Here is a 23,200-nt window from a genome sequence, read left to right as displayed (position 1 = left end):
CTGCAGGCTTTTACATCAGCCACCTTTCTTTCGCATTATTCTTCGATTCAGTTGTGAAGCACCGTCCAATCAGTTTTTCAACATTTGGAGTATAAGCAGAGTGTATAGGCCTGTATACTTGAGAATCCTGCTGCTTCCATCAGCAGCCACACATACCCAAGCCATAATACTGCCTCCACCATGTTTGTCAGATAATGTAGTATGCCTCAAATAATGACCCGTTTCTGTCCTCCATACTTTTCTCTTTCCATTATTCTGGTAAAGTCATCTGTCCAAAGAATTTTTTCCAGAACTGTGCAGGCTCTTTCTAGAAAAAAGTCTTTTCCAGCCTTCCTGTTTTTATAATCAGCATTTTGAATCTTGTTGTAAACTCCTTCTCCAATCATAAAAACATGATTGCAGATCTTGACAGTGATGCGCCTGTCCTTGACTCGTAAAGTTATTTTTCTTAAACAATGGAAATAATTCTATAATTATCCACTTTAGCTGTCTCCTGTGGTCTTTCAATCCTTCTGTTCCTGCTGAACTGATCAGTGGATTCCTTCTTCTAAATCATGAAACAGATTGCCAATTTGGCTGCTCCGAAGGTTTTTTGCTCTCTCTGATCAGTTTATTTTAGATTTTCAGCCTAGTCATGGAATCCCTCACTTATATTAGTAAAAAGTTATGAAACACAAATTCAATACTTTGAATAAATTTAAGACATTACATCTGCATTACTTCTCATCAAATAAGGGAGCAGGCCTAACCTGGTCATGAAAGCACTTGCCAATTGTTTAGTTAATTCTGAGCCTCTGAAAATGGGAGACTGTGTATATAAACAGGCCTTTTTGACAAAGGATGATGCCTTCAATTTAGTTTTTGCTAACATGTGTATGGTATCATGAGCACAAAACTAAACCAGTTACGCTGCGTTTGCAATACGGTTTACTAATACTAATTAGATATTATTGAAATACCATAGTTGAAAGACAAGAAAAACAAAAACTGCAAAGAGTCGGCAACTTTCTGAATACAACAGTTTAATTGTACTGATTCGTAACAAAAATACCCCTCCCACTCCTCCCCCACATTTTTCCCCCTTGCCACTCAGTTATAAGTCCCGGTCAGACTCCTGTACAGACACGTACAGATACTGAGAGACGTAAAGAAAAATTATTGGATCGTATATAGAAACTGCTTCTGCACTGCAATTTTGAATGCAGCAAATAATGAGAATGTACGGATAGAAAGTTGTGGCTGCTTTGTGACATTCGGCCCAGGTGCGCCTTCACACCCTCTTCCCTCGTGCCCAGAACTGAAACCGAGACCAAGTCTTTCCTGCTCTAGATGTCCTTGATTACCTCCTCCAGCTCCTCTTTGGAATACATGTGGAAGGTCTTACCAGGCTCTACTGTTGCCAGCTGTAGAGGAGACAGATTAAGAAAGTATGTGTGAAAAACAACCATTTAGACAACAGCAGGTCTTTGCAACTTAAGTCCAAACAACACAGCTGATTTGGTTGGAAATGGACAGATACAACCTTCTGGCATCAAGTATCAGAGTGGGACAAACCTCAATGTTGGTGGCGTTGAGTTTCTCCTCCATCACCTGCTTCAGAATGGTGAGAGATGACTTGATGGCTTCTTTTAATGTCATGGACTGTCAGATTTCCAGAGACAGGGAAAGACAAAAAGACAAAACTATTCAAATCTGCGTGTCCATAGTTTTCACAACATACACCCGTCCATCATGGAGAAATTCTGACTATATTCTAGGGCTGCCACAAACGATTATTTTGATAGTTGACTAGTCACCGATTATTTTTGCGATTAGTCGACTAATCAGATCATGCATCCATTGGACGTAAAACGTCCAGCTTATTGCACCAGCAGCATCTGCTCTTATATAACTATCATTAGCTTACAGCTTTAAGTGTTTAAGGTATGTGCTAACTAAAAATAAAGACAAGATGATAGTTTATTAAATTTTAATGAAATTTGCAGATTGTTTCGGTAGAGTTTAATAAACTCCTTGCTATCTAAAATATAACGGGACACCGGAGTATATTCTCGAGCATCTCACACTTCTGATAATCAGTTGTCTGCTTGACATTTATTCAGCTGTGTAAAAACTATAACTTTAATCTCAGCCAAACCGATTTACAGTGTTGGGGAGTAACGGAATACATGTACCGCCGTTACGTATTTAAAATACAAAATATGAGCAACTGTATTCCGTTACAGTTACCGTTTAAAAAGGTGGCATTTAGAATACAGTTACTTTGTTGAAATAAATGGATTACACGGCGGTACTTTCCTGTTTCATATTGTTGCGGGTCAGGACTGTTTGGGTTTTGTTTGACAGCTGTTCTGTTGTTCCAGGCGGCAGCGTTACGGTTGCCATGGTTACAGGATGACACGCTCTCTGCGACTGTGTTTCCTGGGTGAGAGAGCGGCGCCTTTTTGTTGTTGTTGTGCTAAGCTAATAGGCAGAATGCTACAGGCATAGCCCCAATTATTGCATAGCCCTAAAGAATGTAGCCTCATGGGCAGTGTAGTCCATGCTGCAGGGAGAATGGACTGCGTTATGTGTCTGTGAGCGCGAGGAGGGAGAAAAGGAGCTGTCATCGAGGAGAAAAGGGAGCTGGAAGCATGTAAATATAATAATAACCACTGCAGCTAAGAAGAGTGCCCGATGAGCCCAGTTGTAAGTAAGCTATTAAGACTCGACTGTACGCTGTGTTCGTGTTTTCCTCCGAAACAATCCGATTGTTCAGTCTGACGTCACTAGCCGTGTCTGGACCTAAACTCCGCTGCAGGTCCATATATCAAACGATCACTATGGCATTACTGAGAGTTGAAAAACTGTCTAAAGTCTTTCATCTTTAATAAAATGATCAGCGTTCTGCTCTACCAGGTGTAACAATTCATGAAAACGGAATTTATGACATTTAACGGAGTTAGAAGTTAGAAGCTAGCGAGCTAACTTCCTGCTATCTAAATACAATATAGCATGTCCTGACTGCGGGGTTTTGGAAACAAATTAAAAAGTACAGCTCTGTTATCACTTCCAACATAAATGAAGACAGAAAACTAAACAGCAGTGACGTTTGTAGGGTTACTGAAGTTTGGCTAGCTGGTATATAATGATGTGCTACGTGGCCGCTAGCGACACAGCTATGTTAGCATAATATAAACAAGACAACTTTTTTTTCCACTGATAAAAGTTAACGTGAGTGTTCTCAGTGGTCAGGAACAAATGTAATCACATGGCAGGATGCTGTAAAAGGACCAAACTTCAGCCAGGAGAACAACTGAGATAATCCATCCACAATACGAGGTTAGTCATTCATATACTGCTGCATGGGCTGGGCTGTAGTTACATCCTAAGGTTTTAAAAACTGAGCTTAAATAAATGATTAGCGGTAGTAAAAGCCGAGGGAGGTCAACAGTGATCACTGACTGTTTTAGAAGCTTTTTGAGATTAAATAGAAGAAAATACATAACATTAAACATGTTAACAACACAAAAGCCATATTAAATGCAGACTACTTTAGGCCCGGAAGTAGGATTCGTCGCGTCATCACTGAACAACCGGATAAGTTCCGTTGGAGCAGCCTTTCAACGCCTCTCTCTGTCTCTGGCTAGCAAAGTTGACCCAGACAACATGCCCCAAAATACATTTTGGGGCATGTATTCTGTAATCTGTAGTGGAATACATTTTAAAAGTAACCTTCCCAACACTGCCGATTTACTCAGGAACAAATAAAATACTGAAAAAAGCCAAACAATAACATTTTTAAGTTATCTAAGTGACTTACATATCATGTTTAACCTGAGTAGCAAAAGACGGCGGTGGGTTTGAAAACGATTTGCTGGGAGTCCGGTGTTCTCACGGGCGCTAGTGACCTAGCCCCCGGCTAGCTATCGAGCTAGTGGGTAACAGACGTCTCCGAAAACGTCGGAGCGCTTTTGAAAATATGTGGTGTCTTGAAAAACTGAGCAGATATTTGAGGTTTACACAGCTACATTCTCGCCTGAAAATATGTTAAACGTTTATTTTGTGACCCAGAAAGAATAATAAGAGTAGTATTAAAACTAACTAGCTGTCGCCATAGACTACGTGCACGTAGCATATGCTACTTCCGGTGCGGAAACTCCTGTGGGGAGCTTTGTTTCCAGTGTCCTATTCGCGCCTTGTTTACGGTCCAAAACAAGTTAAGCAAATGAATGAATCAAGCGGTGATTTACATTTCTATAGATGTCTTGGGCATTTACCCAATATATCTGTAAATGATGTTCATCGACTTGTCGATATTTTTTCCCCACGTCTCAGGGCAAAAGAGAAAATGGATTCAAATGTTATATTTCTCAGCTGTCCCTCATTTATCGCGGGTGTTATGTTCTAAAAATAACCAGCGATAGGTGAAATCAAGTAGCTAATTTTATTTTTTGACGGTGCAAAACGTTTCGTCGACATCGTGGACATACAGTACTGCACTTCAGAGTCACACTGCTAGCGATCGATGCAGCGATTCTATACTGTACAGGAGAGAGGTCACGGAGGAGATCGTCTGCAGCGATCAGGACACAAATGTGATGTAAAAAAAAAAAAAATAAGCATGCAAACTTGCACTAAAAAATCCGCGAAACAGCGAGGTGAAAGGTGAACCGCGTTATAGCGAGGGACCGCTGTAATTTTGAAGGTAAGTCACAACATACCCTTCGTAAATACTAATGTATAGAACCCGTTACCAGCAATCGTTCAGCAATTTTTCATTTTTTGCTTTTTTGATCATTAGATTTTTTTTATGACACAACAGTGGTGAGTGTTCCCACCTTCTGGAGCAGAAGGTGGGAACACTCACCACTGTTGTGTCATAAACTTAACGCGATCTTTCCCTTTTCGAGTTTTGGACATGATTTTGGAGTATATCTTCGCAGTAGCGATTGACCGCAAAGTAAAGCTACCGGAAATGTACAACCCCACATCCGGTCTCAAACCAGGAAGTTAGCATTTTCTTGTGCACAGGGTCTATTGTTGGAAACTGTTGGAAACTGTGCTATGAATTCTGGGACAGAGCTACTTCTTCTTCTTCGGGGTTTAACGGCAGCTGGCATCCTTATACATGCAGTGCTGCCATCTTCTGTTTCCGTTATTACACTCTTAAATCCTACTACTTATTCCTGCGTCTTTTGTGATCTTACAAAGCTTCAAACGACGCGTCGACTATTAAATCAGTCGTCGACAATTTTGATAGTCGACGTAATCTTGACTAGTTGACTAATCGTGGCAGCCCTACTATATTCAAAATGTTAAATGACCTGAGTCAAACCTTCCCTGTAACTCTTTAAGGCGTGGGACATATTTTAAATTGTCCCTTGCCAGCTAAGCCATATATTAAATTATAAATGCCTGTGAGTGTAGTATACATAAAACACAAAAATTGTATGTTCTCGCCATTTATGACCATTTAATACCAGACATAAATGTCTAAAATATGTCTGTCAACATTTTTCAATACTTCTCTGTGCTGACTGATTTATTTCATGTTCCTTAAACGTCGCTTAACCAAAACCTAAATTAGTCAGCACAGCGATCATTCATCCCAGCCACAAGTTTATGGTTATTCCACAAACCAGGAACTGCATCACTGTTTAGTGGACGAGCGCAGACAGACAGATGTGGCATCTCCAGAAATTTTGTTTTAAATATTTCAGCTGAAGCTTTGGGAAGCTGAGACAGGTTTTTTTTCTACATTTCTTGGGTGCTGTGGCCAAAGTAGCTTAAGAGTGTGTTTTTTTTTTTACCTTTTTTTTTTTTTTTTTTTTAAGAACTTCTGGTTTCCCATCTTGGACAAATGTCCAAGAAAACTATTTGTATGTTTGTAGCAACAGAGTGATGGAAGTTGAGACACTGATATTGAAATATCCTCATCAGCTGTAACTTGTCTTGTACCAGCTAAGTGGACTCAATCTGACCGCTGAAGCAGGCTGTGTTCCAGCATGACATGGGAGTGTGAAGAAAACACAGGAGTACCGTACTTAACTGGATAACATGAGTGAATTACACAGCGTGTAATGCAGGCATATGGTTGGTACAATGCTATGGTATCATGGCTGTTATTACCTTGTGGTAGACCTCTTGCAGAGAGCTCTGTGCTCCCTCAGATGCAGAACCGATGGCCCGAGCATCACACTGCACAAAAGTTCCTGATGGGTCCATGTGATACCTGTATTACACACACAAAAAAAAACGATACATGTGTTTAAGCAAAGCAAGCAAATATCCCTTAAATTTTAAAATAATAAACAATTATCTTGACATACAGCTGAGGTCCTTTTTCATCAACTCCCCCAAACAGAAGCGCTACACCAAAAGGTCGACTCTGTTTAAAACAAAGCAAAGACAGAAATAGAAGTTAAACATCAAACTTTTTAGGTCTGCATCTCAAAATTAAAACACAAACACTGACTGAGTGACTCACCATGGCACCAGGGTCTGCATCTTCCTCACCAAACTGCAGCGCCAGGTTGGACACAGCCTGAGTCACACTCTCCACTGTCATCGTCTCATTGTAAGTGAACCAGTGGTTCTGAAACAGAGCACATACAGGTTAACCGCAGATAAACACAGCACTCTAAATATGCCTTATACAGCGCTGTGCTCTGAAATCATACCTGTGTTTCCACTCTTGCTTTGTCGATAAGAGTCTTGGCATCAGCTATCAAGCCGCTCATGGCACAGCCTAAGACGTGAAAAGAAAGAAAACTAAATTGCATTTATCTTTCACAAGCTGTGGCCTAAAGCAAGACTCTTCACCATCAAAGTGAGACAAACGAGATGAAATTTCGTGTAATCCGAAGGAAAGCTTTACTGTGCAAGAATGTGGATGATTAAAATTTGTCTGAAACAGCTACAACAACAGTGTGAAAATTAAAGTTGAGGACTTGATTTGCTTAGCTTTGCGAGACAGTGTTCTGACTAATTTAAGCCACTTATACCAAAGAGTTTTTGCTGAAGCAAAGGAAAGAGAATCATTTCTCGAGGTGTTTTTTTTAAAAAGATGAATACTCTCCCTTAAACAGAGGGCTGCAAAAAAAAAAAAACCCAAAACAAAACAAAAAAAACGACACACTGACAATCACAAAATATTTGGGGGAAAAAAAAGAAAAGAGAACTTTAAGATATTTTCACCAATCTTTACATGGAGTAGCCCAGTGATATTCTCTGGTTTAAAGTACTATTAATGGCACTTTGTTTACTTAAAATGTTTATTTATCTATTTTCTGCTTTACAGTCTTGCAAAGGGACCAAATAATAAAGAGATGATGCTTTCAAAAATAATTTCATTAACAGCTTTAATTTGGTCTATATTGTCACACAAACTATATCAGCCAAAAAACTAAATCTAATAATATTTGGTTTAAGCAATGCTTGGTTTAAATGGCTCTGATTTAATTGCAAAAATATTTAAAATCAGTGCTCTGAAGTAAATCAGAGAGGGTCTGGCTGGAATCTTTTTTAAGATTTAATGAATTCACATGGAATGACTCTTTAGGTTGTTTCAATCTATTGATCTAGACGGTTTCAGTTGCTTTTGTCCACATTTCTCTTTTTTGTAAGGGAATAAAAGTTTTTGGAAATTGAAGTGTACATTCAATTAATAATAATATTTTCTGGGCTAAAAAGAAAATAATAAATATTTTTGCTTTTCTTTTTCTTTAACAATATTGCACTGGATTTCTGTGTAAAAAAAACAAAAACAATAACATGCATTTCAAGTCCAATTTTAATCAAAGAATCAATTAACTGGTTTAGCTGACTGGATATCTTTTCTCATTACAAAAAACAGCCAGTAATATTATGTCAACAAAAGCCTTAATCCTTTGTCATGGTCCATTTCCACTTACCAATGTGACTATCAATCTCCACGATCTTCTCAATGCTGTTGGGCTCCATCAGGGGAGAGGTGATCCTCTTCTCCACAGCCAGACATACCCCTTCTGAAGTCTGGATACCGATGGCTGTGGAGCCCAACTAGAAGAGCAAAGCCAGGCCAAAGAAAATAGATGAGCTCGAATATAATCACTTTGTTTAATAACCGCGCAGAAATAGTTAAAGATTCCTGTGAAGTACTCACTTTTATTGCCTCTATGGCATATTCAACCTGGAACAATCTTCCCTCAGGAGAAAATGTGTTCACACCTCTGGAAAACAGAAATTAAAGTTTAGAAATTTTAACAACGATTAATATATTAAAGATAGCTGTAAACGTTATTTTTCACTATTATTATTTGCACGTCTATTACCTCATAACAGTAAAGTAAATAAACGCTCAGCTTGAAAAGGATGGCATACCGAAAGTGAAAGCAAACCAACTTTTTCCTAACATTGATTATTAGCTGCTAGCTGATACAAGCTGTAGAGACACTGTTACAATAAGGGTTTAACGAAATCAGTATTTTCTATATTTTCTTTCGGCGTTTAACCGGGCTTTCTTTCTCGGGTAGACAATAAAACACCTGTGTGCTCTCGTTCGTTTGTTCATTTCCCTCTGTTAAGCGCTCAATAAATGACAAAGCAGTTTGTGCTGCACCTACCTGTCATATTCCGATCTGGTCAAAAACATCTTTTAACGTTAAACGCAGGATCTAGAAAAAGATAGATGCGTTATTTGCGTAAGATTAATGTACAGTACCAACAAGTTAAAGCAAATATTGAGAGCTGATTCTAGTTTTTGGTTTCAAGTTTGCTGTGACACCGGGTTATCTGCTAGCTGCAGTTAGCGGTGATACCGAGCAGGCGTGCTAGCTAACAGCGCAACCAATTACACAATTAACTGCATATTAGACACAAATATACATCAAACATCAAAATTCCATCAGTTTAACAATGTCCGGGGAAATATATGTGTACAATTTCCCAGTATTATTCAAAATAACTTCACTTGCTCGGCTCGTTTACCTTCAGCCAAAAACCCTTCAATGAGTTCGCTTGTTTCAGAGGAAGCGTTTGGTGTGTTACATCCAAACGCGCCGGTTGTTAGCAATTCCCTAACTAACGTTCCGCGTCTCCAAGTCAAAATATACTTCATTAAATTAACTTTATTTATGTACTCTGAATTTAAACGCTTTTGATTTTGTGGTTGTTATTATGTGTTTTTACTTGTAAAATTCAAAAACAAGAAAGCACATTATAATACTGGTATTTGTGAAAAATTAGGAAAAATAAAGCTGGGTAATGTTGCCTGAAAACACGATGTTGTTTCCTACAATCATAATTTTTCTTTTTGTCTGAAGACAAATTGTTAATGAAATTTACTGAAGACAAATAATTGTTCCAATTCGTGCAAATCAGAATAACAAGAATACAACTTAACAAAAACAGACAAAGGTAATGATCGTTGGGTGCCATGCGTTTGCGTACATGTATTATGCAACATTACACGATTGGTGAGTACAGTGTCCCATATGGTCTAGCGGTTAGGATTCCTGGTTTTCACCCAGGCGGCCCGGGTTCGACTCCCGGTATGGGAACGCCTCTTTTGTGACGATGGGATTTTAATGTCTTTCACGTGAATGTCGAACTTGGCCTTCGTAGTGACAAAATGGCACAATGGGCTCCAAAACACAGTATAATTTATTAAATTATTGTGGTCACTTGAGAGCGGAACCAACCGCTGGGTGTCGTTATTGAGCTGAATTAGAAGAGACGATGACCTGTTGATTTGTCTGATTTCTTCATCAGGTTAAATACCCCAAAATATAAAATATTTTGCGCCTATCGAGATTAGTCGTCGTTAAGTTATCTGCTATGCTCTTGGAAATGATTGTTTGGCTTACTATGCTGAGTGCTACTGGAAAAATAGTGTGGCTTTTGAAATGTGCTCTAATACGAATACCAATATGTCACCACTGCAAAAGTAATGATGTACAGCTATTAACACAACTTAGTGGAAAAGTAAGAGAATGTAAGTGTAAAAACAAAAGTCTCTCTTGAGATTTTTTATTGTAGGCTAATTAGTCGGGGGTTTTGTGAGAGGAGGTTTACTTGGCGGTGTCGGGTTTCATTTCCCGGCTGATTTCAGTTCCGCTCGGTTCTGTTTTGGTTCTGTGGTGAAGCTCTAACTTAATGCTGTGGCAGCGAAGGTCTCTCCAAACTCTGAAATGTGACTAACCTTGACGGGTTGCTGTTGCGAACAGACAGGCTGGACATATTTTCTCATGCTCAGGGCGGACTGCCAGGTGCAGAACACTGACTTATCGGCTTAAAACTGAAAAGATGAAAACCAAGAGGGACGACATCATTTTTCAGACTCTCCTCTTGATCCACAGTAAGTAGGCTGGAGTGAAGCACTGTTTTGCTTTTGTTGCAAGCGTGGATAGACTTTGCATTCGTGAGTTAAAGTATTTTAGAAGTTGGACTCAGCAGTGGAGAACACTCTAAAGAAATTAAAAATATATTTTACTAAGTAACTTTTCCTCGTTTTTCCTTTTGTTCTGAGGTGAAAGAACGTTTGAAAGATTTGTTAAAGATTTGTTTGTTTGTTTCTAGTGTCGTTAAGGTAGATTGATGTATTTGACCTTTCTGGGCTGATTTTAAAACCAGACTTCCGTCCACACTTACAGCGCAGATACATTCTTCGGAGATGAGAAACACTGAGGGAGGGTTAATTTCAATCAGGCCTAACTGCACAGTACAAAAACAAAGCCCAAAAGGGTTTCCAGATAGCAATATATATTAGTTTACACCGGCAGTAAATTGCCTACACACACACATGCACACACATACATGCATTTTCAGATGCAGGGACCTACAGATTTGGTCTGAATATCTGTTTAAGTGATTAACCCTTTTGCTTATTTCTACTGTTTTTTGTTTTGTTTTTTCAGTCCCTGTGGCCTGCTTCTTCACTGCAGGTAGGTTTCTCCTTGTGTGTGTGCACATGTGATCTATGTGTCCATGAGTACTAAAAATGTTACACCCTGTCTGTCCTTTGTCAGTGTCATGTCAGGCTGAGAGCAGCAGCGTGGTTGTGGCAGGTTATAATGTGAGCTCCCGCGCTGGTTCAAAGCTGGTGCTGCAGTGTGTGAGCAGCCGGATGGTGTGGACCAGGGACAGGGTGAGAGACAGGCAGAGGGTGATCCACTGGGATATGTACCGGGCTTATCCGGACTACGCCATGGAAAGGGTAGTGGACATGTTCTCAGCAGGAGAACAAAGGATGTACAACTCCTACAACCTGGGCAGGGTTGGTCTCAACCCGACAGCCTTCAAAGATGGAAACTTCTCCCTGGTTATCAAAGGTCACACACACATACAGACACATTCTGTTTTTGTCTTTCATGTGTAACTGTAACTGGCCAACATTACTTTGTTGGTGTGTCTCACTGTGGCTTTGCTTGTTATGTTCTTATAACAAATATTTCAGATCACATATTAAGTATGTAGACAAATATTTTAAAAGAAAGGTGAATCATTGCCACTGAAATGCAGTTAAAATCAAAGACCATCTAGATATTTGTTAGGGTAGAAAGCCAAATGCATCCTGACACACTCCCCTCACAATCAGATATCATCCCCTTATCACCTCTCTTCCATGCAGAGGTATGGCTAAATTGCATCAGTGTGACCACTATACTGTTACAGGGCAACCATGTCTTCTAATAGAGGCAGTCGGTCTGGCTATGATTAAAATCATTAAAGCTCTGTGTGGAAATTTTTCAAGTGATTTAGTTCGGTATTTGTCTCTGATTTCCCGTCAGTGCGCAACTGGTCCCCATTGCCACCCCATTACCAAAAACTAAAATGCCCAGTTTACATAGATTACCATCCAACACCAAATCTCAAACACAGAGTCAACAAAGGTTTCACAGATACCTAAATGCCACACAAAGGAATAAATATGAAGCCTCTATAAACTACATTACTTGATAATGAAAAAAAAATGCCATTAAATCTAAAAGGTTTTGGAAAAAGGTTTGCTTTAATATGAAGTTTGCACTTCTGTTTCCTAAGTGGCCATGCTTGATTTGCTGTACTTCTACATGTGATGACAGATGTGACGATGAATGACCGAGGTCTGTACTCCTGCAACCTCCACCATCTCTACTGCAACTTTTACGAGACAGTCAGAGTCCAGCTCAATGTCACTAAATCACGTATGTATCACACTCTATCAGCTATCAGCACGTGAGCTGAAGTACATTAGTATTAATCCACAAACCCCTTTGACTTGTTTTTGCCACAAAGGCCGTAAAGAACAGCGATACTGGAATGGGCATAATGCCGTGTTCGTGGTGCTGCTTGGGAGCACTGCAGTGCTGCCGTGCACCAACCGACGTAGTGTGTGGACAGACTGGAGCGACCAGGAGGAGGATCAGCAGGTGTTTCTACTTGTTTCCCGAGACAGATCAAGAGCTAACATTTGTTTTTAACATTACAATTGACATGTACATGTCCTGGTTAATCTGCTTTGGATTATTTCTTTGAACTGTTTTTCCAGGGTTTAACAATTGTACAGCATACATGTTTAATGACTTTAATGACAAGAACTGAGTGCAAATCACTCTTTTTGGCAGAAATGGTAGAGGTTATTTAATTGGTTGATTGAGATATCTTTTAAGCATAGTCCTCAAATTTCAATGAGGTGAGTTCGGGAATTTGGGAAAGCCATTCCAGTTGCTTAATGTTAATCTACTTTATTTATTCCAAAACCAGTTTTGACGTGTTTGGGATCATTTTCCTGTTGAAACACCGAACTGTGTCCAAGTTTCAACCATTTAGCTGATGATTTGAGGTGAATTTGAAGAATTTGGAGGCAATCCTCCTTCTTTCTTATTCCATCTACTTTGTACAATGTACCGGTACCACTAGCAGCAACACAGCCCCAGAGCATGATGGTCACCACCGTGCTTGACAGTTGGTACAATGTTCTTAGGTTTGAAAGCCTTACCTTTAACTCTTCAACCATCCCGCTTCTCATTATATCCAAAGAGTTTAATGTTTGTCTCATCTGACCGTCTTATTTTTCTCCAGAAGGCATTTGACTGGTCCATATGGACAGCTGCAAAAAAAAGAGTTTATTTTGGAGCAGGAGCTTCCTTCTTGGTCGGCACCCTCTCTGTACATGGTGATTTAAAATTCACTTCACCATGGACAGTGATGCTGGTCTTCCAGCAGTTTCCAGTTAATGTCAGGCTTGATGCTTGGTGATTCCTGGGTTGTTCCAGAACATCCTCACCAATTTCCTCTCATCAGAGGGAAACTGTCATGGTCTGGGTCTGATGACCCAGAGCTCATGTATTTCTTGTATATGTTTTTCCATATGTTATGGTGGTTTTCTCTCCCTTTTTGTCCTTTCTCCCTGGGTGCTCCCGGATGTTTTGGGGTCGCTGAGGGGACTGCGACCCGGAAGTGTTCCCGCACTGGGGACTGCCGCACCTGCCGCCCATTAGCCCTCACCAGCTGCAGCTGATGGCTTCATGAGGGGCGCCTTATTTAAGAAGGTGGCGGAGCCCCAGTCGGCGCGGGATCATACTAAGTCGAACCTGTTAAGTACCTCCGTAGATTAGTGTGTTGTGATCGGCTTCGCTACTAAAGGCTGCCTGCTGAGCTGTGTGTGTTTTTGTGTCACCAGGAGTCGGGAGTCAGGAACGTCATCACGAGGGGAAATCACAGAGTGGAATCGGGTTTTTGGAGTTGTCACCTTTTCACTGCTATGGACACGTGCACTGTGTGGGATTCTTGGAGGAATCGCCACAGGAGTCACAGTGCTTGAATTGTATATAGTTGTCGTTTCTGTCCACTCGCCATAAATAAATCCACTGTCCTTCACTTGAGTCTCGCGTTTGGGCCCTACTTTCTCTACAACTCCACGGTCTGCCGTCGCAGCCCGTGACAGAAACTGTCTTTGCCCAAACTGACCCAAATTGCCTTTGCCAAGACAGTTTGGGTCTTTGCCCACATCTTGGCAAATTAATAATGCATCCAAATAACTTGTACATACATAAAGTTGTTTTAAGTGATGATTTTGGATTAAGCAGTTGTTTTAGAAATGGCTCCAAGAGACCTTACTTGTGTGAATCTACAGTTCTCCTTGTTAGATTTTCACTGAGTTCCTTGGAGTTTCCTGTTGTTCTGAGTATTGGTCAGACCAATGGATACTGCCAAACAAATCCTTTTTATGTTGCCAAAGATAAACTATCAGTTGTCATCAATCATGATCACAAACAAAAAGTTAAACAAGGGGTTAATAGGCCTTGGCATTGTTAAAAGACATTGTAGAACTTTCAGCACTACTTATTAAAAGATTGAATTAAGTGTGTGTTGACTCGAGGATTTGAGAAAATCCTAAATAAATTCAGAACTTGTGCACCCTGTTCTTGTTGTTTTGTTTTTTGTTTTAATCATTAAAGATGTATGCTGTACAATCATTCCACCCTGGAAAAGAAATCATTAAAAGTCCAAAATTATGATTGCATTCATGCTCATAATTAACATGTGTAAATGTTTGACTACAATTGTACATTAACTGATATATCTGGCTCTTTAGGTGGTTCACTGGGACCGTCAGGCTCCAGGAATTTCCCATGACCGAGCTGACCGGCTTGTGGACCTGTACGCCTCTGGGGAGCAGCGGAGCTATGGACCTCTGTTCCTTCAGAGGAAGATGAATATCAGCAATCACGCCTTCTCCGAAGGAGACTTCTCACTCACCATATCTGATCTGCAGGTGCGTATGTGTGAGCTTTTTAAAAGAGAGCTACTTAAACAAAAGTGGTATAGGCTCACTTCTCATGAGGTTCATCTGTGCTTTAACAAATCTGTGGTCCAATGCTCTTGGCATAAAAGCGTCTGCAAAAGCGTGTATTTGTGTGTATACATGTAAACAGTGTTTCCAGAACAGATGAAACTCTCATTAGTAATGCATCTCTTTTCAAGTCAAACTTTATTGCTCCATTGGGAAAAATGAGGTTTTAAACCACAATATGTTGGGCAACCAATGCAGTTTTAAAAAAACCCAACAGCAACAGTTATTGCCATTTGTTATAATAGCAAGCAGATCTCATAAATCATAACATTTCATTTATATACAGGCTCGGGAAACTTTAGGGAGCCGTTTTCTGGTCAGCTACAAAAAACCATAGGCAGATGTTTTCAAAATTAACACAATTTTTTTTCTCAGATATCAGTTGTGTGTAACGGCACAACTTCTCTGATGCATGAAAACAGATGTGTTTAACATGGGCCTAATTTTTTTCTTTTCTCTGTCTTACATACAGCTGTGGTCAGGCATTTACATGCACTCATGAATGCTTTTAATGCTTTCTTTAAACTGTCCTGTGTTTCCAGCGTTTAATGACTGTACAACATGTAAAATCTTCAATAACTTTAAAAAAAATAAGATTTTGATGCACAGTTTAAATTTATTTCGGATTTTCTTGAATTCACAGAGTGCCCTTAAAGGAGCTAAAACAGCTTGTTTCATACAGAGCATGAACTGAGGGGGTGTTTGAAAAAATCTGTATCAACAATTCACTTCTGACTCTTGCACAAATGTATTTTTGACAAATCCCAGATGTTGCTAAATTCTGCTGTTCAACTCTGTGGTGAAAGTAAACAGGTTTGCCTGTTAGTCTATTGAGCAATATTGTTTTTTTTAGTCTTGCACATGTAGGACCCAAGGAATTGATAATAATTTATGATTTTGTCATACATTTTTTTCCCTTTCTGGTGATTTGTAGTTAGTAGCATTGTTCAGCTGTTATTCTCACCATTATAAAGCCCAAAGATCCTTAGCTGACTACCCCAGTGTTTCGATTGCACTTTGGATCTGATGTAATGACCATCATGATCATTGTCAAGTAACGCTTTTAATTCATGGCCAAATTTGTGTCAGGAAACAATTTTTAAGGAGGTGGCGCAGGGAGAAAAGGCTAAGGTATGCCAAATTATAAAAGAACAGGGTTAGGAGAGGGGCACAACAGTGAGTATCTAGAGCTATCTGTAAAACATGGTACAGCCTCTGTCATGGTTTCCTGCTGCATTTCAGCCAGTGGTGTTGGGAATCTTGTCAAAGACCCACAGATGTTATTGGACGGATCCATGATGCAATACATCTGGAAAGCATGACATTATTCTAAACACACTGACAATGCAGTAAAAACATACCTGGATAGAAAAACGCCCAATGCAACACTATCAGTCATGGCCCAGACCTCAACATTATTGAAGCAGTGTTGGATCATTGTGGCCGAGAATAGAACAAAATTCTGGAGAGCTATTCCTGAGAACTACTTTAAAAAATGACCCGAAAAAAAGCTTTCTTTAGAGAGTTCAGGCTGTGTTGAAGAATAATAGTGGTCATACTAAATATTGACTTTCAAGCTTATTATTATTATGTACAAACTGCTTTTGTCTTATGGTAAATGGCCTGTATTTGTATAGCGCTTTACTAGTCCCTAAGGACCCCAAAGCACTTTACACAACCAGTCATCCACCCAGACATTCACACACTGGTGATGGCAAGCTACATTGTAGCCACAGCCTCCCTGGGGCACACTGACAAAGGCCACCGGGCCCTCTGGCCACCACCAGTAGGCAACGGGCGAAGTGTCTTGCCCAAGGACACAAGACCGAGACTGTCCAAGCCGGGGCTCGAACCGGCAACAAGGCGAACTCCCCACTCTTGAGCCACGATCGCTCCTAATATACTCTATCTCCATTTATAATAACCTATGGACCTATTTCACATTTTCCTAGCAAAATATGAAGAAATGAGGAATTGCTTAAGACTTTTGCACAGTACTGTATAATCACAGAGCTTTACTCTTATTCAAGAAAGTCTTGGGTCATTCCATGAAAAATGAGTGAGGACCTCCTATCTAATCTTCTCAGAACCAGCTGATTTCTTTTCTACTGTAATTTTACTAGTGTTAATGATGCGACGCAAAATTTTACTGCCAGATTGAAGATTTGCAGCTTGTAAGTCATGTAATATTTTTTTCCAGCATTTTTGAGCCTGTATCGATCCCTTGTTGAGTACAGAGGATGGATAAAACACATTTAATCTCACAATCTAAGACCAAAATCTTTTTTTTAGATCAGATCAGCCACTGGGATGGGCTTAGGTGGGGTGGCTGATATAAAACAATCTAGCAACATTTGATTACGGGCTTATTTTCTAGCCACGATTCATTACACAGTGAAAATAAAATATTGATGTGAAAAAAATCTTTAAAGAGAATTCAATCTTTTAATAAACTTGGATTTAATTTCTATTAAATTCATTATATTTGTATAGTTCATATTGTTAATATTAATAGAGTTTGTACTGATGCCCTTTGTACAATCTCGGTCCTATTTTTCACTCTTCTTTGATATTTTCTTCCATTTGTCTGTCTGCTAACAACAACCCATTTTAGGGTTTTGACTTTATATACATATAGTTTAATGTGTATTTGTGTTCTGACAGCCAGCAGACCAGGGGCTGTATTCCTGCCACCTCCACCATCATTACTGCGGTCTCCACGAGAGAAGAGTATTTCAGGTCACAGTGGAGCCTTCGCTGGTTAAGCCAACAATGCCGGCTAAATCACTGCCCAGCGAAGACAAGGGTAACTCACAAAAACACAAACACACAGTCTCTTTCTTCCTGCTCTTGTCAGCATGAGTATCTTAGCAGAGAAAATGTTTTATGACCTGGTGGATTTGAACTATCATGTGTACGATTAGGAGAAGGGGAAACATACACATCTGCTCTTTCCTTCACTCATCCCGTCTTGTTTTGTCCTCATTCACTGACTCACACTCTACAAAAGAAGTAGCAGCAGAGGAAGAAAAAAAAGAAAGGGTGTGGGTGAAGAGACCCTCTTATTTCTTGCACTGTCAGCTTCTTTGATGCCAGGCCTTTTAACCTCCGCCAAAACCCTCTAAGCCTCACCCTCGCCACTTTTCACGTTTGTCTAAATTTCACGTATGTGTGTAGTTGCACATTTAAGGTTTGTAGGGATTGCTCTGTCCACACAAATTTCTCAACTCTTTGCCTGGTCTGAAAAGTTCTTTCGTTGGGTGGACATCAGTAAAAGAGAAAATACACAGTGGAGAGGAGGAGGAGGGGTGTTTGGCACGATGGCTTGCCAGCAGCCTACCTCAAATTCTTCGATAATGAGAGAGTTTCTGGTGCATGGGTTTGTTTTTCCAGAAGGTAACTGAAGCAAAGTTGCTAATTGCACATGTATCAATGTGGGAAAATCATTGAGACGGCTTTAGAAATGGCTGAGTCCATCTGTGTGTGTAAATATGTGTGTGTGCCTAAAGTTCATGCCAAGAAGACCGATCTCATTTCAGTGGAATCTCTTGCATACAGTCACAGGACTGAAGTCCAGATCTGCCCACTCAATTAATCCTTCGCTCCCAGAGCTGTAATAATAAAGTAGGATTTTATCCACGGGAATGGTGCTGGTTTATCTGTTTTGTTGCCTGCTCCTCTGCACTCTCAGACATTACAGTAGTCTACTGCAGTATTATGTCTTCCTATCTCTCTCGTTTCGTCTGTCTGCTGCCGTGTTGACTTTGGCTCTCTCCACGCATTCAGCAAGAATTTGTCTCACTCATTACCCCACTTTTGTTTGCCTTCTGCTGGGTCCTTCTTATTTTTCTGCTTTGATGAGGTCGCCTGACTTTTTCCCTTCACATATAAAGAAAGGAGCCATTTTCTGCAGCTTTTGGACAAGAACAGGAAGCGTGCCTCATCTGCAAAACAGCTGGTCACACAAGACGAAAGTCAAACTGAAAGGTAGACAGAGGGAGAAAGAGAGGAAAGAAGAACAAGAAGGGAGCGAGGAATTTGTTGATGAAATGGGGTCGATGAGATGTAGGTCACCCTTTCCCTCCCTCCCTCCTATTAGAGTTATTTATCCGTGGAGTTTTAGCACCGTCATTGCGGCCAGTTTGAATAAAAACACACATGTTCTCATGTCAGGGGAGGAAAAAAGTCTTTATAAAACAATCAGAGGATTTATAACGTCGATGTGTTTTGTTTTTATGTTTTCTTTTTTGTGTCCATGTGCTGTGTTTGGGATGTCTGCTAGAAATCTTTTCTAGCTTTATTCTGTGAGGCATACCTCTGGAGAAACATCTCATCGTCTCCTTCCTCTCCCTCGGCTCTCACTGCTTCCTTCACTTCTCTCGCGCTTGTCGCTTTTCTGTGTTTTACTGCCAGGAAAAGTAAATCAGAGCATGACAGTCTGGATCTCATTTTGGCTTTAATATGTTGAGTCTGAGGTCCGCAGCTGCCTCCTGCCTTGCACTTTTTTAACTCTTTTTTTTTTTTTTTTCCTTATGAAGCTAAATGAAACCAGACTCGCCTTGATCCTCTCTTTGTGAATACTCAGCAGAACCGTGCTGAGATAGAAAAAAGACGACTAATTATTTCTCACTTCCATAACGTGTTTTGCATGTCGTACAGCAGGAAATCTAGTACAACATGTGTAGGATAAAAAAAAAAAAGGTCGTCTCATGTGAGCCATGCCACCGGATGTACCAGCAAGGAGAGCGTGTCTTTATGGTGTAAACACAAAATACTAACAACAAGATGAGTCTCAGCAGAAATCTGTGGGGGTTTTTTTTTTTCTTTTCCCTCCAAGTCTTTAGCCGGTACACTGTCCAAAACAAAAAACAATGTGACACTCACGACAGGAGTAATGTCTGTTCAAATGGAAGCTCCGGTCTTGTTTACTACATCTGTAAACCACGTAATGACACACCGGTTTGTTTGTGAGGGAAAAGATGAAGAACAGATGAAAAAGAAATGCTGACTGCTGTCACTCTTCTATTGCTCAGAGACAGCTAAGGCTGAATCACCGCGAGTCATCACCGTCATCTTGCCTGAGCAAAGGCACCACTTTCTCCTGCCTCTGGGCTACGTCCTCACCTCCTTCCTGCTCCTGGCATTTGTTGTCCTTATCATCGTTGTCATCGTACGACGACGCACGACCAAAGGTGTGAAGCTGACGGCTGATTTCAGATAAATCACTCAGAATCTGCTTTTTTTCCCCCTTCTTTTGAATCTCATTAAATGTTCTTGTGTTTGCAGAAATGTATCCTCAGTCGTATATGGGGTGAGTGCTGACAATACACACAGACACACACACATATAACCGCTTTCTTCACCCACGTGTGTCCCCCTCACTGTGATAGGCCCAGCAGAAGTCAGAGCTGCTCAGATGAGTTTGAGATGGACGTTACTGAGGTGAATGTGTGCAGCCCGGAGGAAAGAAGATTCGGTGAGTTAAGAGAAAGAAAAGAGTGGAGTGTAAAAAAATATTGGTTCATCTCTCAGATGGGATTAGATGTGGTCTTTCTGTGTTTAGACTACAAGAACAACCTGCTGAAAGAAAAAGCCCACGTGAAAACTCAGCCAAAATTCATTGATCTCGACAAAGGTACACAGACACATGCGAACATCTATCATAAATCACCTGACACTCTCTTCCTCAAACTCAATCCATCTTTCTTTCTTGCAGAGATGCAGAAGTTCTCTAAGTGAAATAAAAGAAGTGGAACTGGAGTCACTGGCTGGTCCAGAGGCTGCGCTCCAAGATAAACACCTCCATACCGTCTTCTGTCCTGTCAGGAGAGATGCCGCAGAGAGAAACGCAGTGTTGCAAAAATCTGTGTTGTGACATTCAGAAAAAGAACACTGAGGTTTTGTGTTGCCAAATTGTAGATATTAGATACAAACAGGACTGTGAAAAAGTATACGCCCCCTTCCTCATTTCTTAGTTTGTTTGTGTATTTGTCACACTTACATGTTTTAGATCATCAAACAAATTTTACTATTAGACAAAGATAATCAGAGTAAATACAAAATCCAGTTTTCACATGGTGATTTCATTTATTAATTGGTTTAAAAAAGAAATATCCAAAAATGCTCTGGGATTCCAGTGAGCCAGAGTGAGAGCCATTATCCACAAACGGAGGATAATGGACTTGGACCAGTGCTGAACTTTACTAGGAGTGGCTGCCCCACTAAAATTGCTCCAAGAGCGCATCGACAACTCAGGGCAACTCCAGGAGTTCACAAAAGAACCCAGAACAACATTTAAAGAGCTGCAGACCTCACTTTTCTTAGTTAAGGTCAGAGTTCATGATTCAACAGTTGGGAAAAAAATAATAAGACTGAGCAAAAATGGCATCCATGGGAGAGCTCCAAGGAGAAAACCACAGCTGACTGAACACAACAAAAATCTCATCTCACATTTGGAAAATATTCTGTGGACAAAGGCTGAACTTTTTGGAAGGTTTCAGTCCCGTTACATGTTGTGTAAATCTAAAACAGCATTTCATAAAGAGAACATGGTGGTGGCAGTGTTGGCTAATCGATGGAACCATTAATTCTGCTCTCTACCTAAAAATCCCGTCTGATCGTCAGTTCGTGTTTTCGCAACAGGACAATGGTCCAAAACACACTAGCAAGGCCACCTCTGAAATGTTTAAAAAAGTGTTTTGGAGTGGCCTAGTCAAAGTCGGGACTTGAATCGGATTGAGATGCGTGGGCCAAAATTCCTCCACACTGGTGTCAAAGACTCATCGACAATGATCACAACCACTTGATTGTGAAACTTGATTGCCTAATAACTGGTTGTGCCACAATGAGGGTGAATACTTTTTCACACAGGGCCGGCTTGGTTTGGATCACTTTTTTCCCCTTAATAAATAAAATCATCATTTAAAAATTCAGGTTATCTTTGTTTGATGATCTGAAACATATAGCTGTGACAAATATGCAAAAAAATCCTAAGAAATGAGGAAGAGGGAAAATTCTTTTTCACTGCACTAAGATTGACCTGGCTGCGAAAGGAAGGAGAAATGTGTGCACAGATCGCACAGAACTGACTCACTTCTGAGTTGGTTAAGATAAAGTTCCAGCCTGAATCATTATTCCTTTAGTTAGAAAGTTTTTATGCTGATTTTGCTCTTTTTCTTTTCCTCCCATAAGCGCCACTGAAGTGTTACCATAACTCTGCACTGCGTCCAGTAGCTGCTGACTAACTGTATGCTCACTCACCACCAAGCAGAATATGTGAAACGTTCTGTTTTGTATCCACGCTCTGATGCAGATATTTTTTATTGTACACTTGCTTAGTGGGCATCACCCTGCTTCTTTTTTCCTCTGTGAATGTAGGAGGCGTGTTTCACAGCAGTTTCTCTTACCCTTTGTTGGATTTAGTCATGTTATAACCAGTATAGCAACCGTCTCACACAACTTCAAACAACGCAGTTAAATCAAAATACAAACCAGCTGGTTAAACAACGCTGTTGTAAATTCTCTGCTGTCACTGCTGCTGTTACTGTGTGAAATCAAAATATTGCATTCAGCCAAGTGGCTCCTGGTACTTACAGGCAGGCGTTTTTATTACAGTTAAAACCACCAAAAAATCTGGAAGGTGAAATTTTATTGTTTCCACTCTGTGTGAGAATAGATGTTTACCTCACTTTCTATTTTTGGGCTTCATCTTCGTTCATCCCACAAGTAGTGCCCATTGTGGAAAAGGAAGTTAGAGAGCAGAAGTTCTTAGCCATTTAAAAACTCCTGGGTTTCTGCTTTCACTTGTCTGAGCAGACCTTGTACCCCGGTTTTATTATTATTATTATTATTGTAATATTCTGATGTTGCTTGCTGTATTTGTATTTGACGGCATCAACTTGATTTCTCTCGTGTGTTGTGCGCCCCCTAGCTTAGTCTGCATTAACTACTACAAAGTAAAATCCCAGCATTACAGTGTCTAAGACATAAAGGAGGACACCATCCTACTTGCAGTACTCTGTGTGAATAACACTCCACTCTTAAAGAAAAAAAGATTGCTGTTACATCTGCTGTGGCTTTTGCTTTTCTCAGTTAGCCATGCTTGATACTAATTTAACTACCTATTGTTGTGTTGTACTGTACTGCTAATCCAGTAAAAATGAAAAACAAAAGACAGACTGTGTGTTGCTGTGTAGTTTCATTTCTAAGCCAGCAGATATGATCTCTCCAGCATTTCCTGCTCTGCCCAGGAGTCTCCTCAAATGACAAAATATCAAATTCAACTTTAAAAATTCTAACATGAAATTTAGGAGGAAGGTCTTCTTTAGTCAAAAAATAAAATAAAATAAAATCCAGGAGCATGAGTTTAATGTTACGTAAAAACTTGACTGACACTCATGTCAA

General features: G+C 40.2%; 2 protein-coding genes and 1 non-coding gene across 3 annotated transcripts; 2 read left to right on the top strand and 1 right to left on the bottom strand.

The window, feature by feature from the left end:
• Nucleotides 1-1,233: 1,233 nt before the first annotated feature.
• psma5 (proteasome 20S subunit alpha 5) lies at nt 1,234-9,024 on the bottom strand. The gene is made up of 10 exons (XM_085406219.1): nt 8,950-9,024; nt 8,586-8,636; nt 8,126-8,192; nt 7,896-8,022; nt 6,663-6,730; nt 6,470-6,577; nt 6,312-6,370; nt 6,112-6,214; nt 1,555-1,641; nt 1,234-1,403 (listed from the first exon to the last, which is right to left on the bottom strand). The coding sequence occupies exons 2-10, from the start codon at nt 8,612-8,614 to the stop codon at nt 1,326-1,328; spliced, it is 726 nt and encodes a 241-aa protein (XP_085262345.1). The 5' UTR covers nt 8,615-8,636; nt 8,950-9,024; the 3' UTR covers nt 1,234-1,325.
• Nucleotides 9,025-9,449: 425 nt separating this feature from the next.
• Nucleotides 9,450-9,521, top strand: trnae-uuc (transfer RNA glutamic acid (anticodon UUC)). The gene has a single exon. It is a non-coding gene; the product is annotated as a tRNA-Glu (tRNA).
• Nucleotides 9,522-10,073: 552 nt separating this feature from the next.
• LOC146669710 (matrix remodeling-associated protein 8-like) lies at nt 10,074-20,689 on the top strand. Its single transcript, XM_085406218.1, has 12 exons — nt 10,074-10,318; nt 10,878-10,904; nt 10,989-11,291; nt 12,045-12,146; nt 12,238-12,371; nt 14,540-14,719; nt 17,462-17,603; nt 19,831-19,989; nt 20,084-20,108; nt 20,188-20,273; nt 20,361-20,432; nt 20,514-20,689. Exons 1-12 carry the CDS (start codon nt 10,267-10,269, stop codon nt 20,534-20,536), a joined length of 1,305 nt encoding a protein of 434 aa, XP_085262344.1. The 5' UTR covers nt 10,074-10,266; the 3' UTR covers nt 20,537-20,689.
• Nucleotides 20,690-23,200: the final 2,511 nt, after the last annotated feature.

This window comes from Rhamphochromis longiceps, linkage group LG5 (assembly GCF_057381845.1).
Source record: "Rhamphochromis longiceps isolate RC_006_pf linkage group LG5, R_longiceps_female_GT1.1, whole genome shotgun sequence".
Lineage (NCBI taxonomy): Eukaryota > Metazoa > Chordata > Actinopteri > Cichliformes > Cichlidae > Rhamphochromis > Rhamphochromis longiceps.
This window is presented reverse-complemented; position numbering and strand designations above follow the sequence as displayed.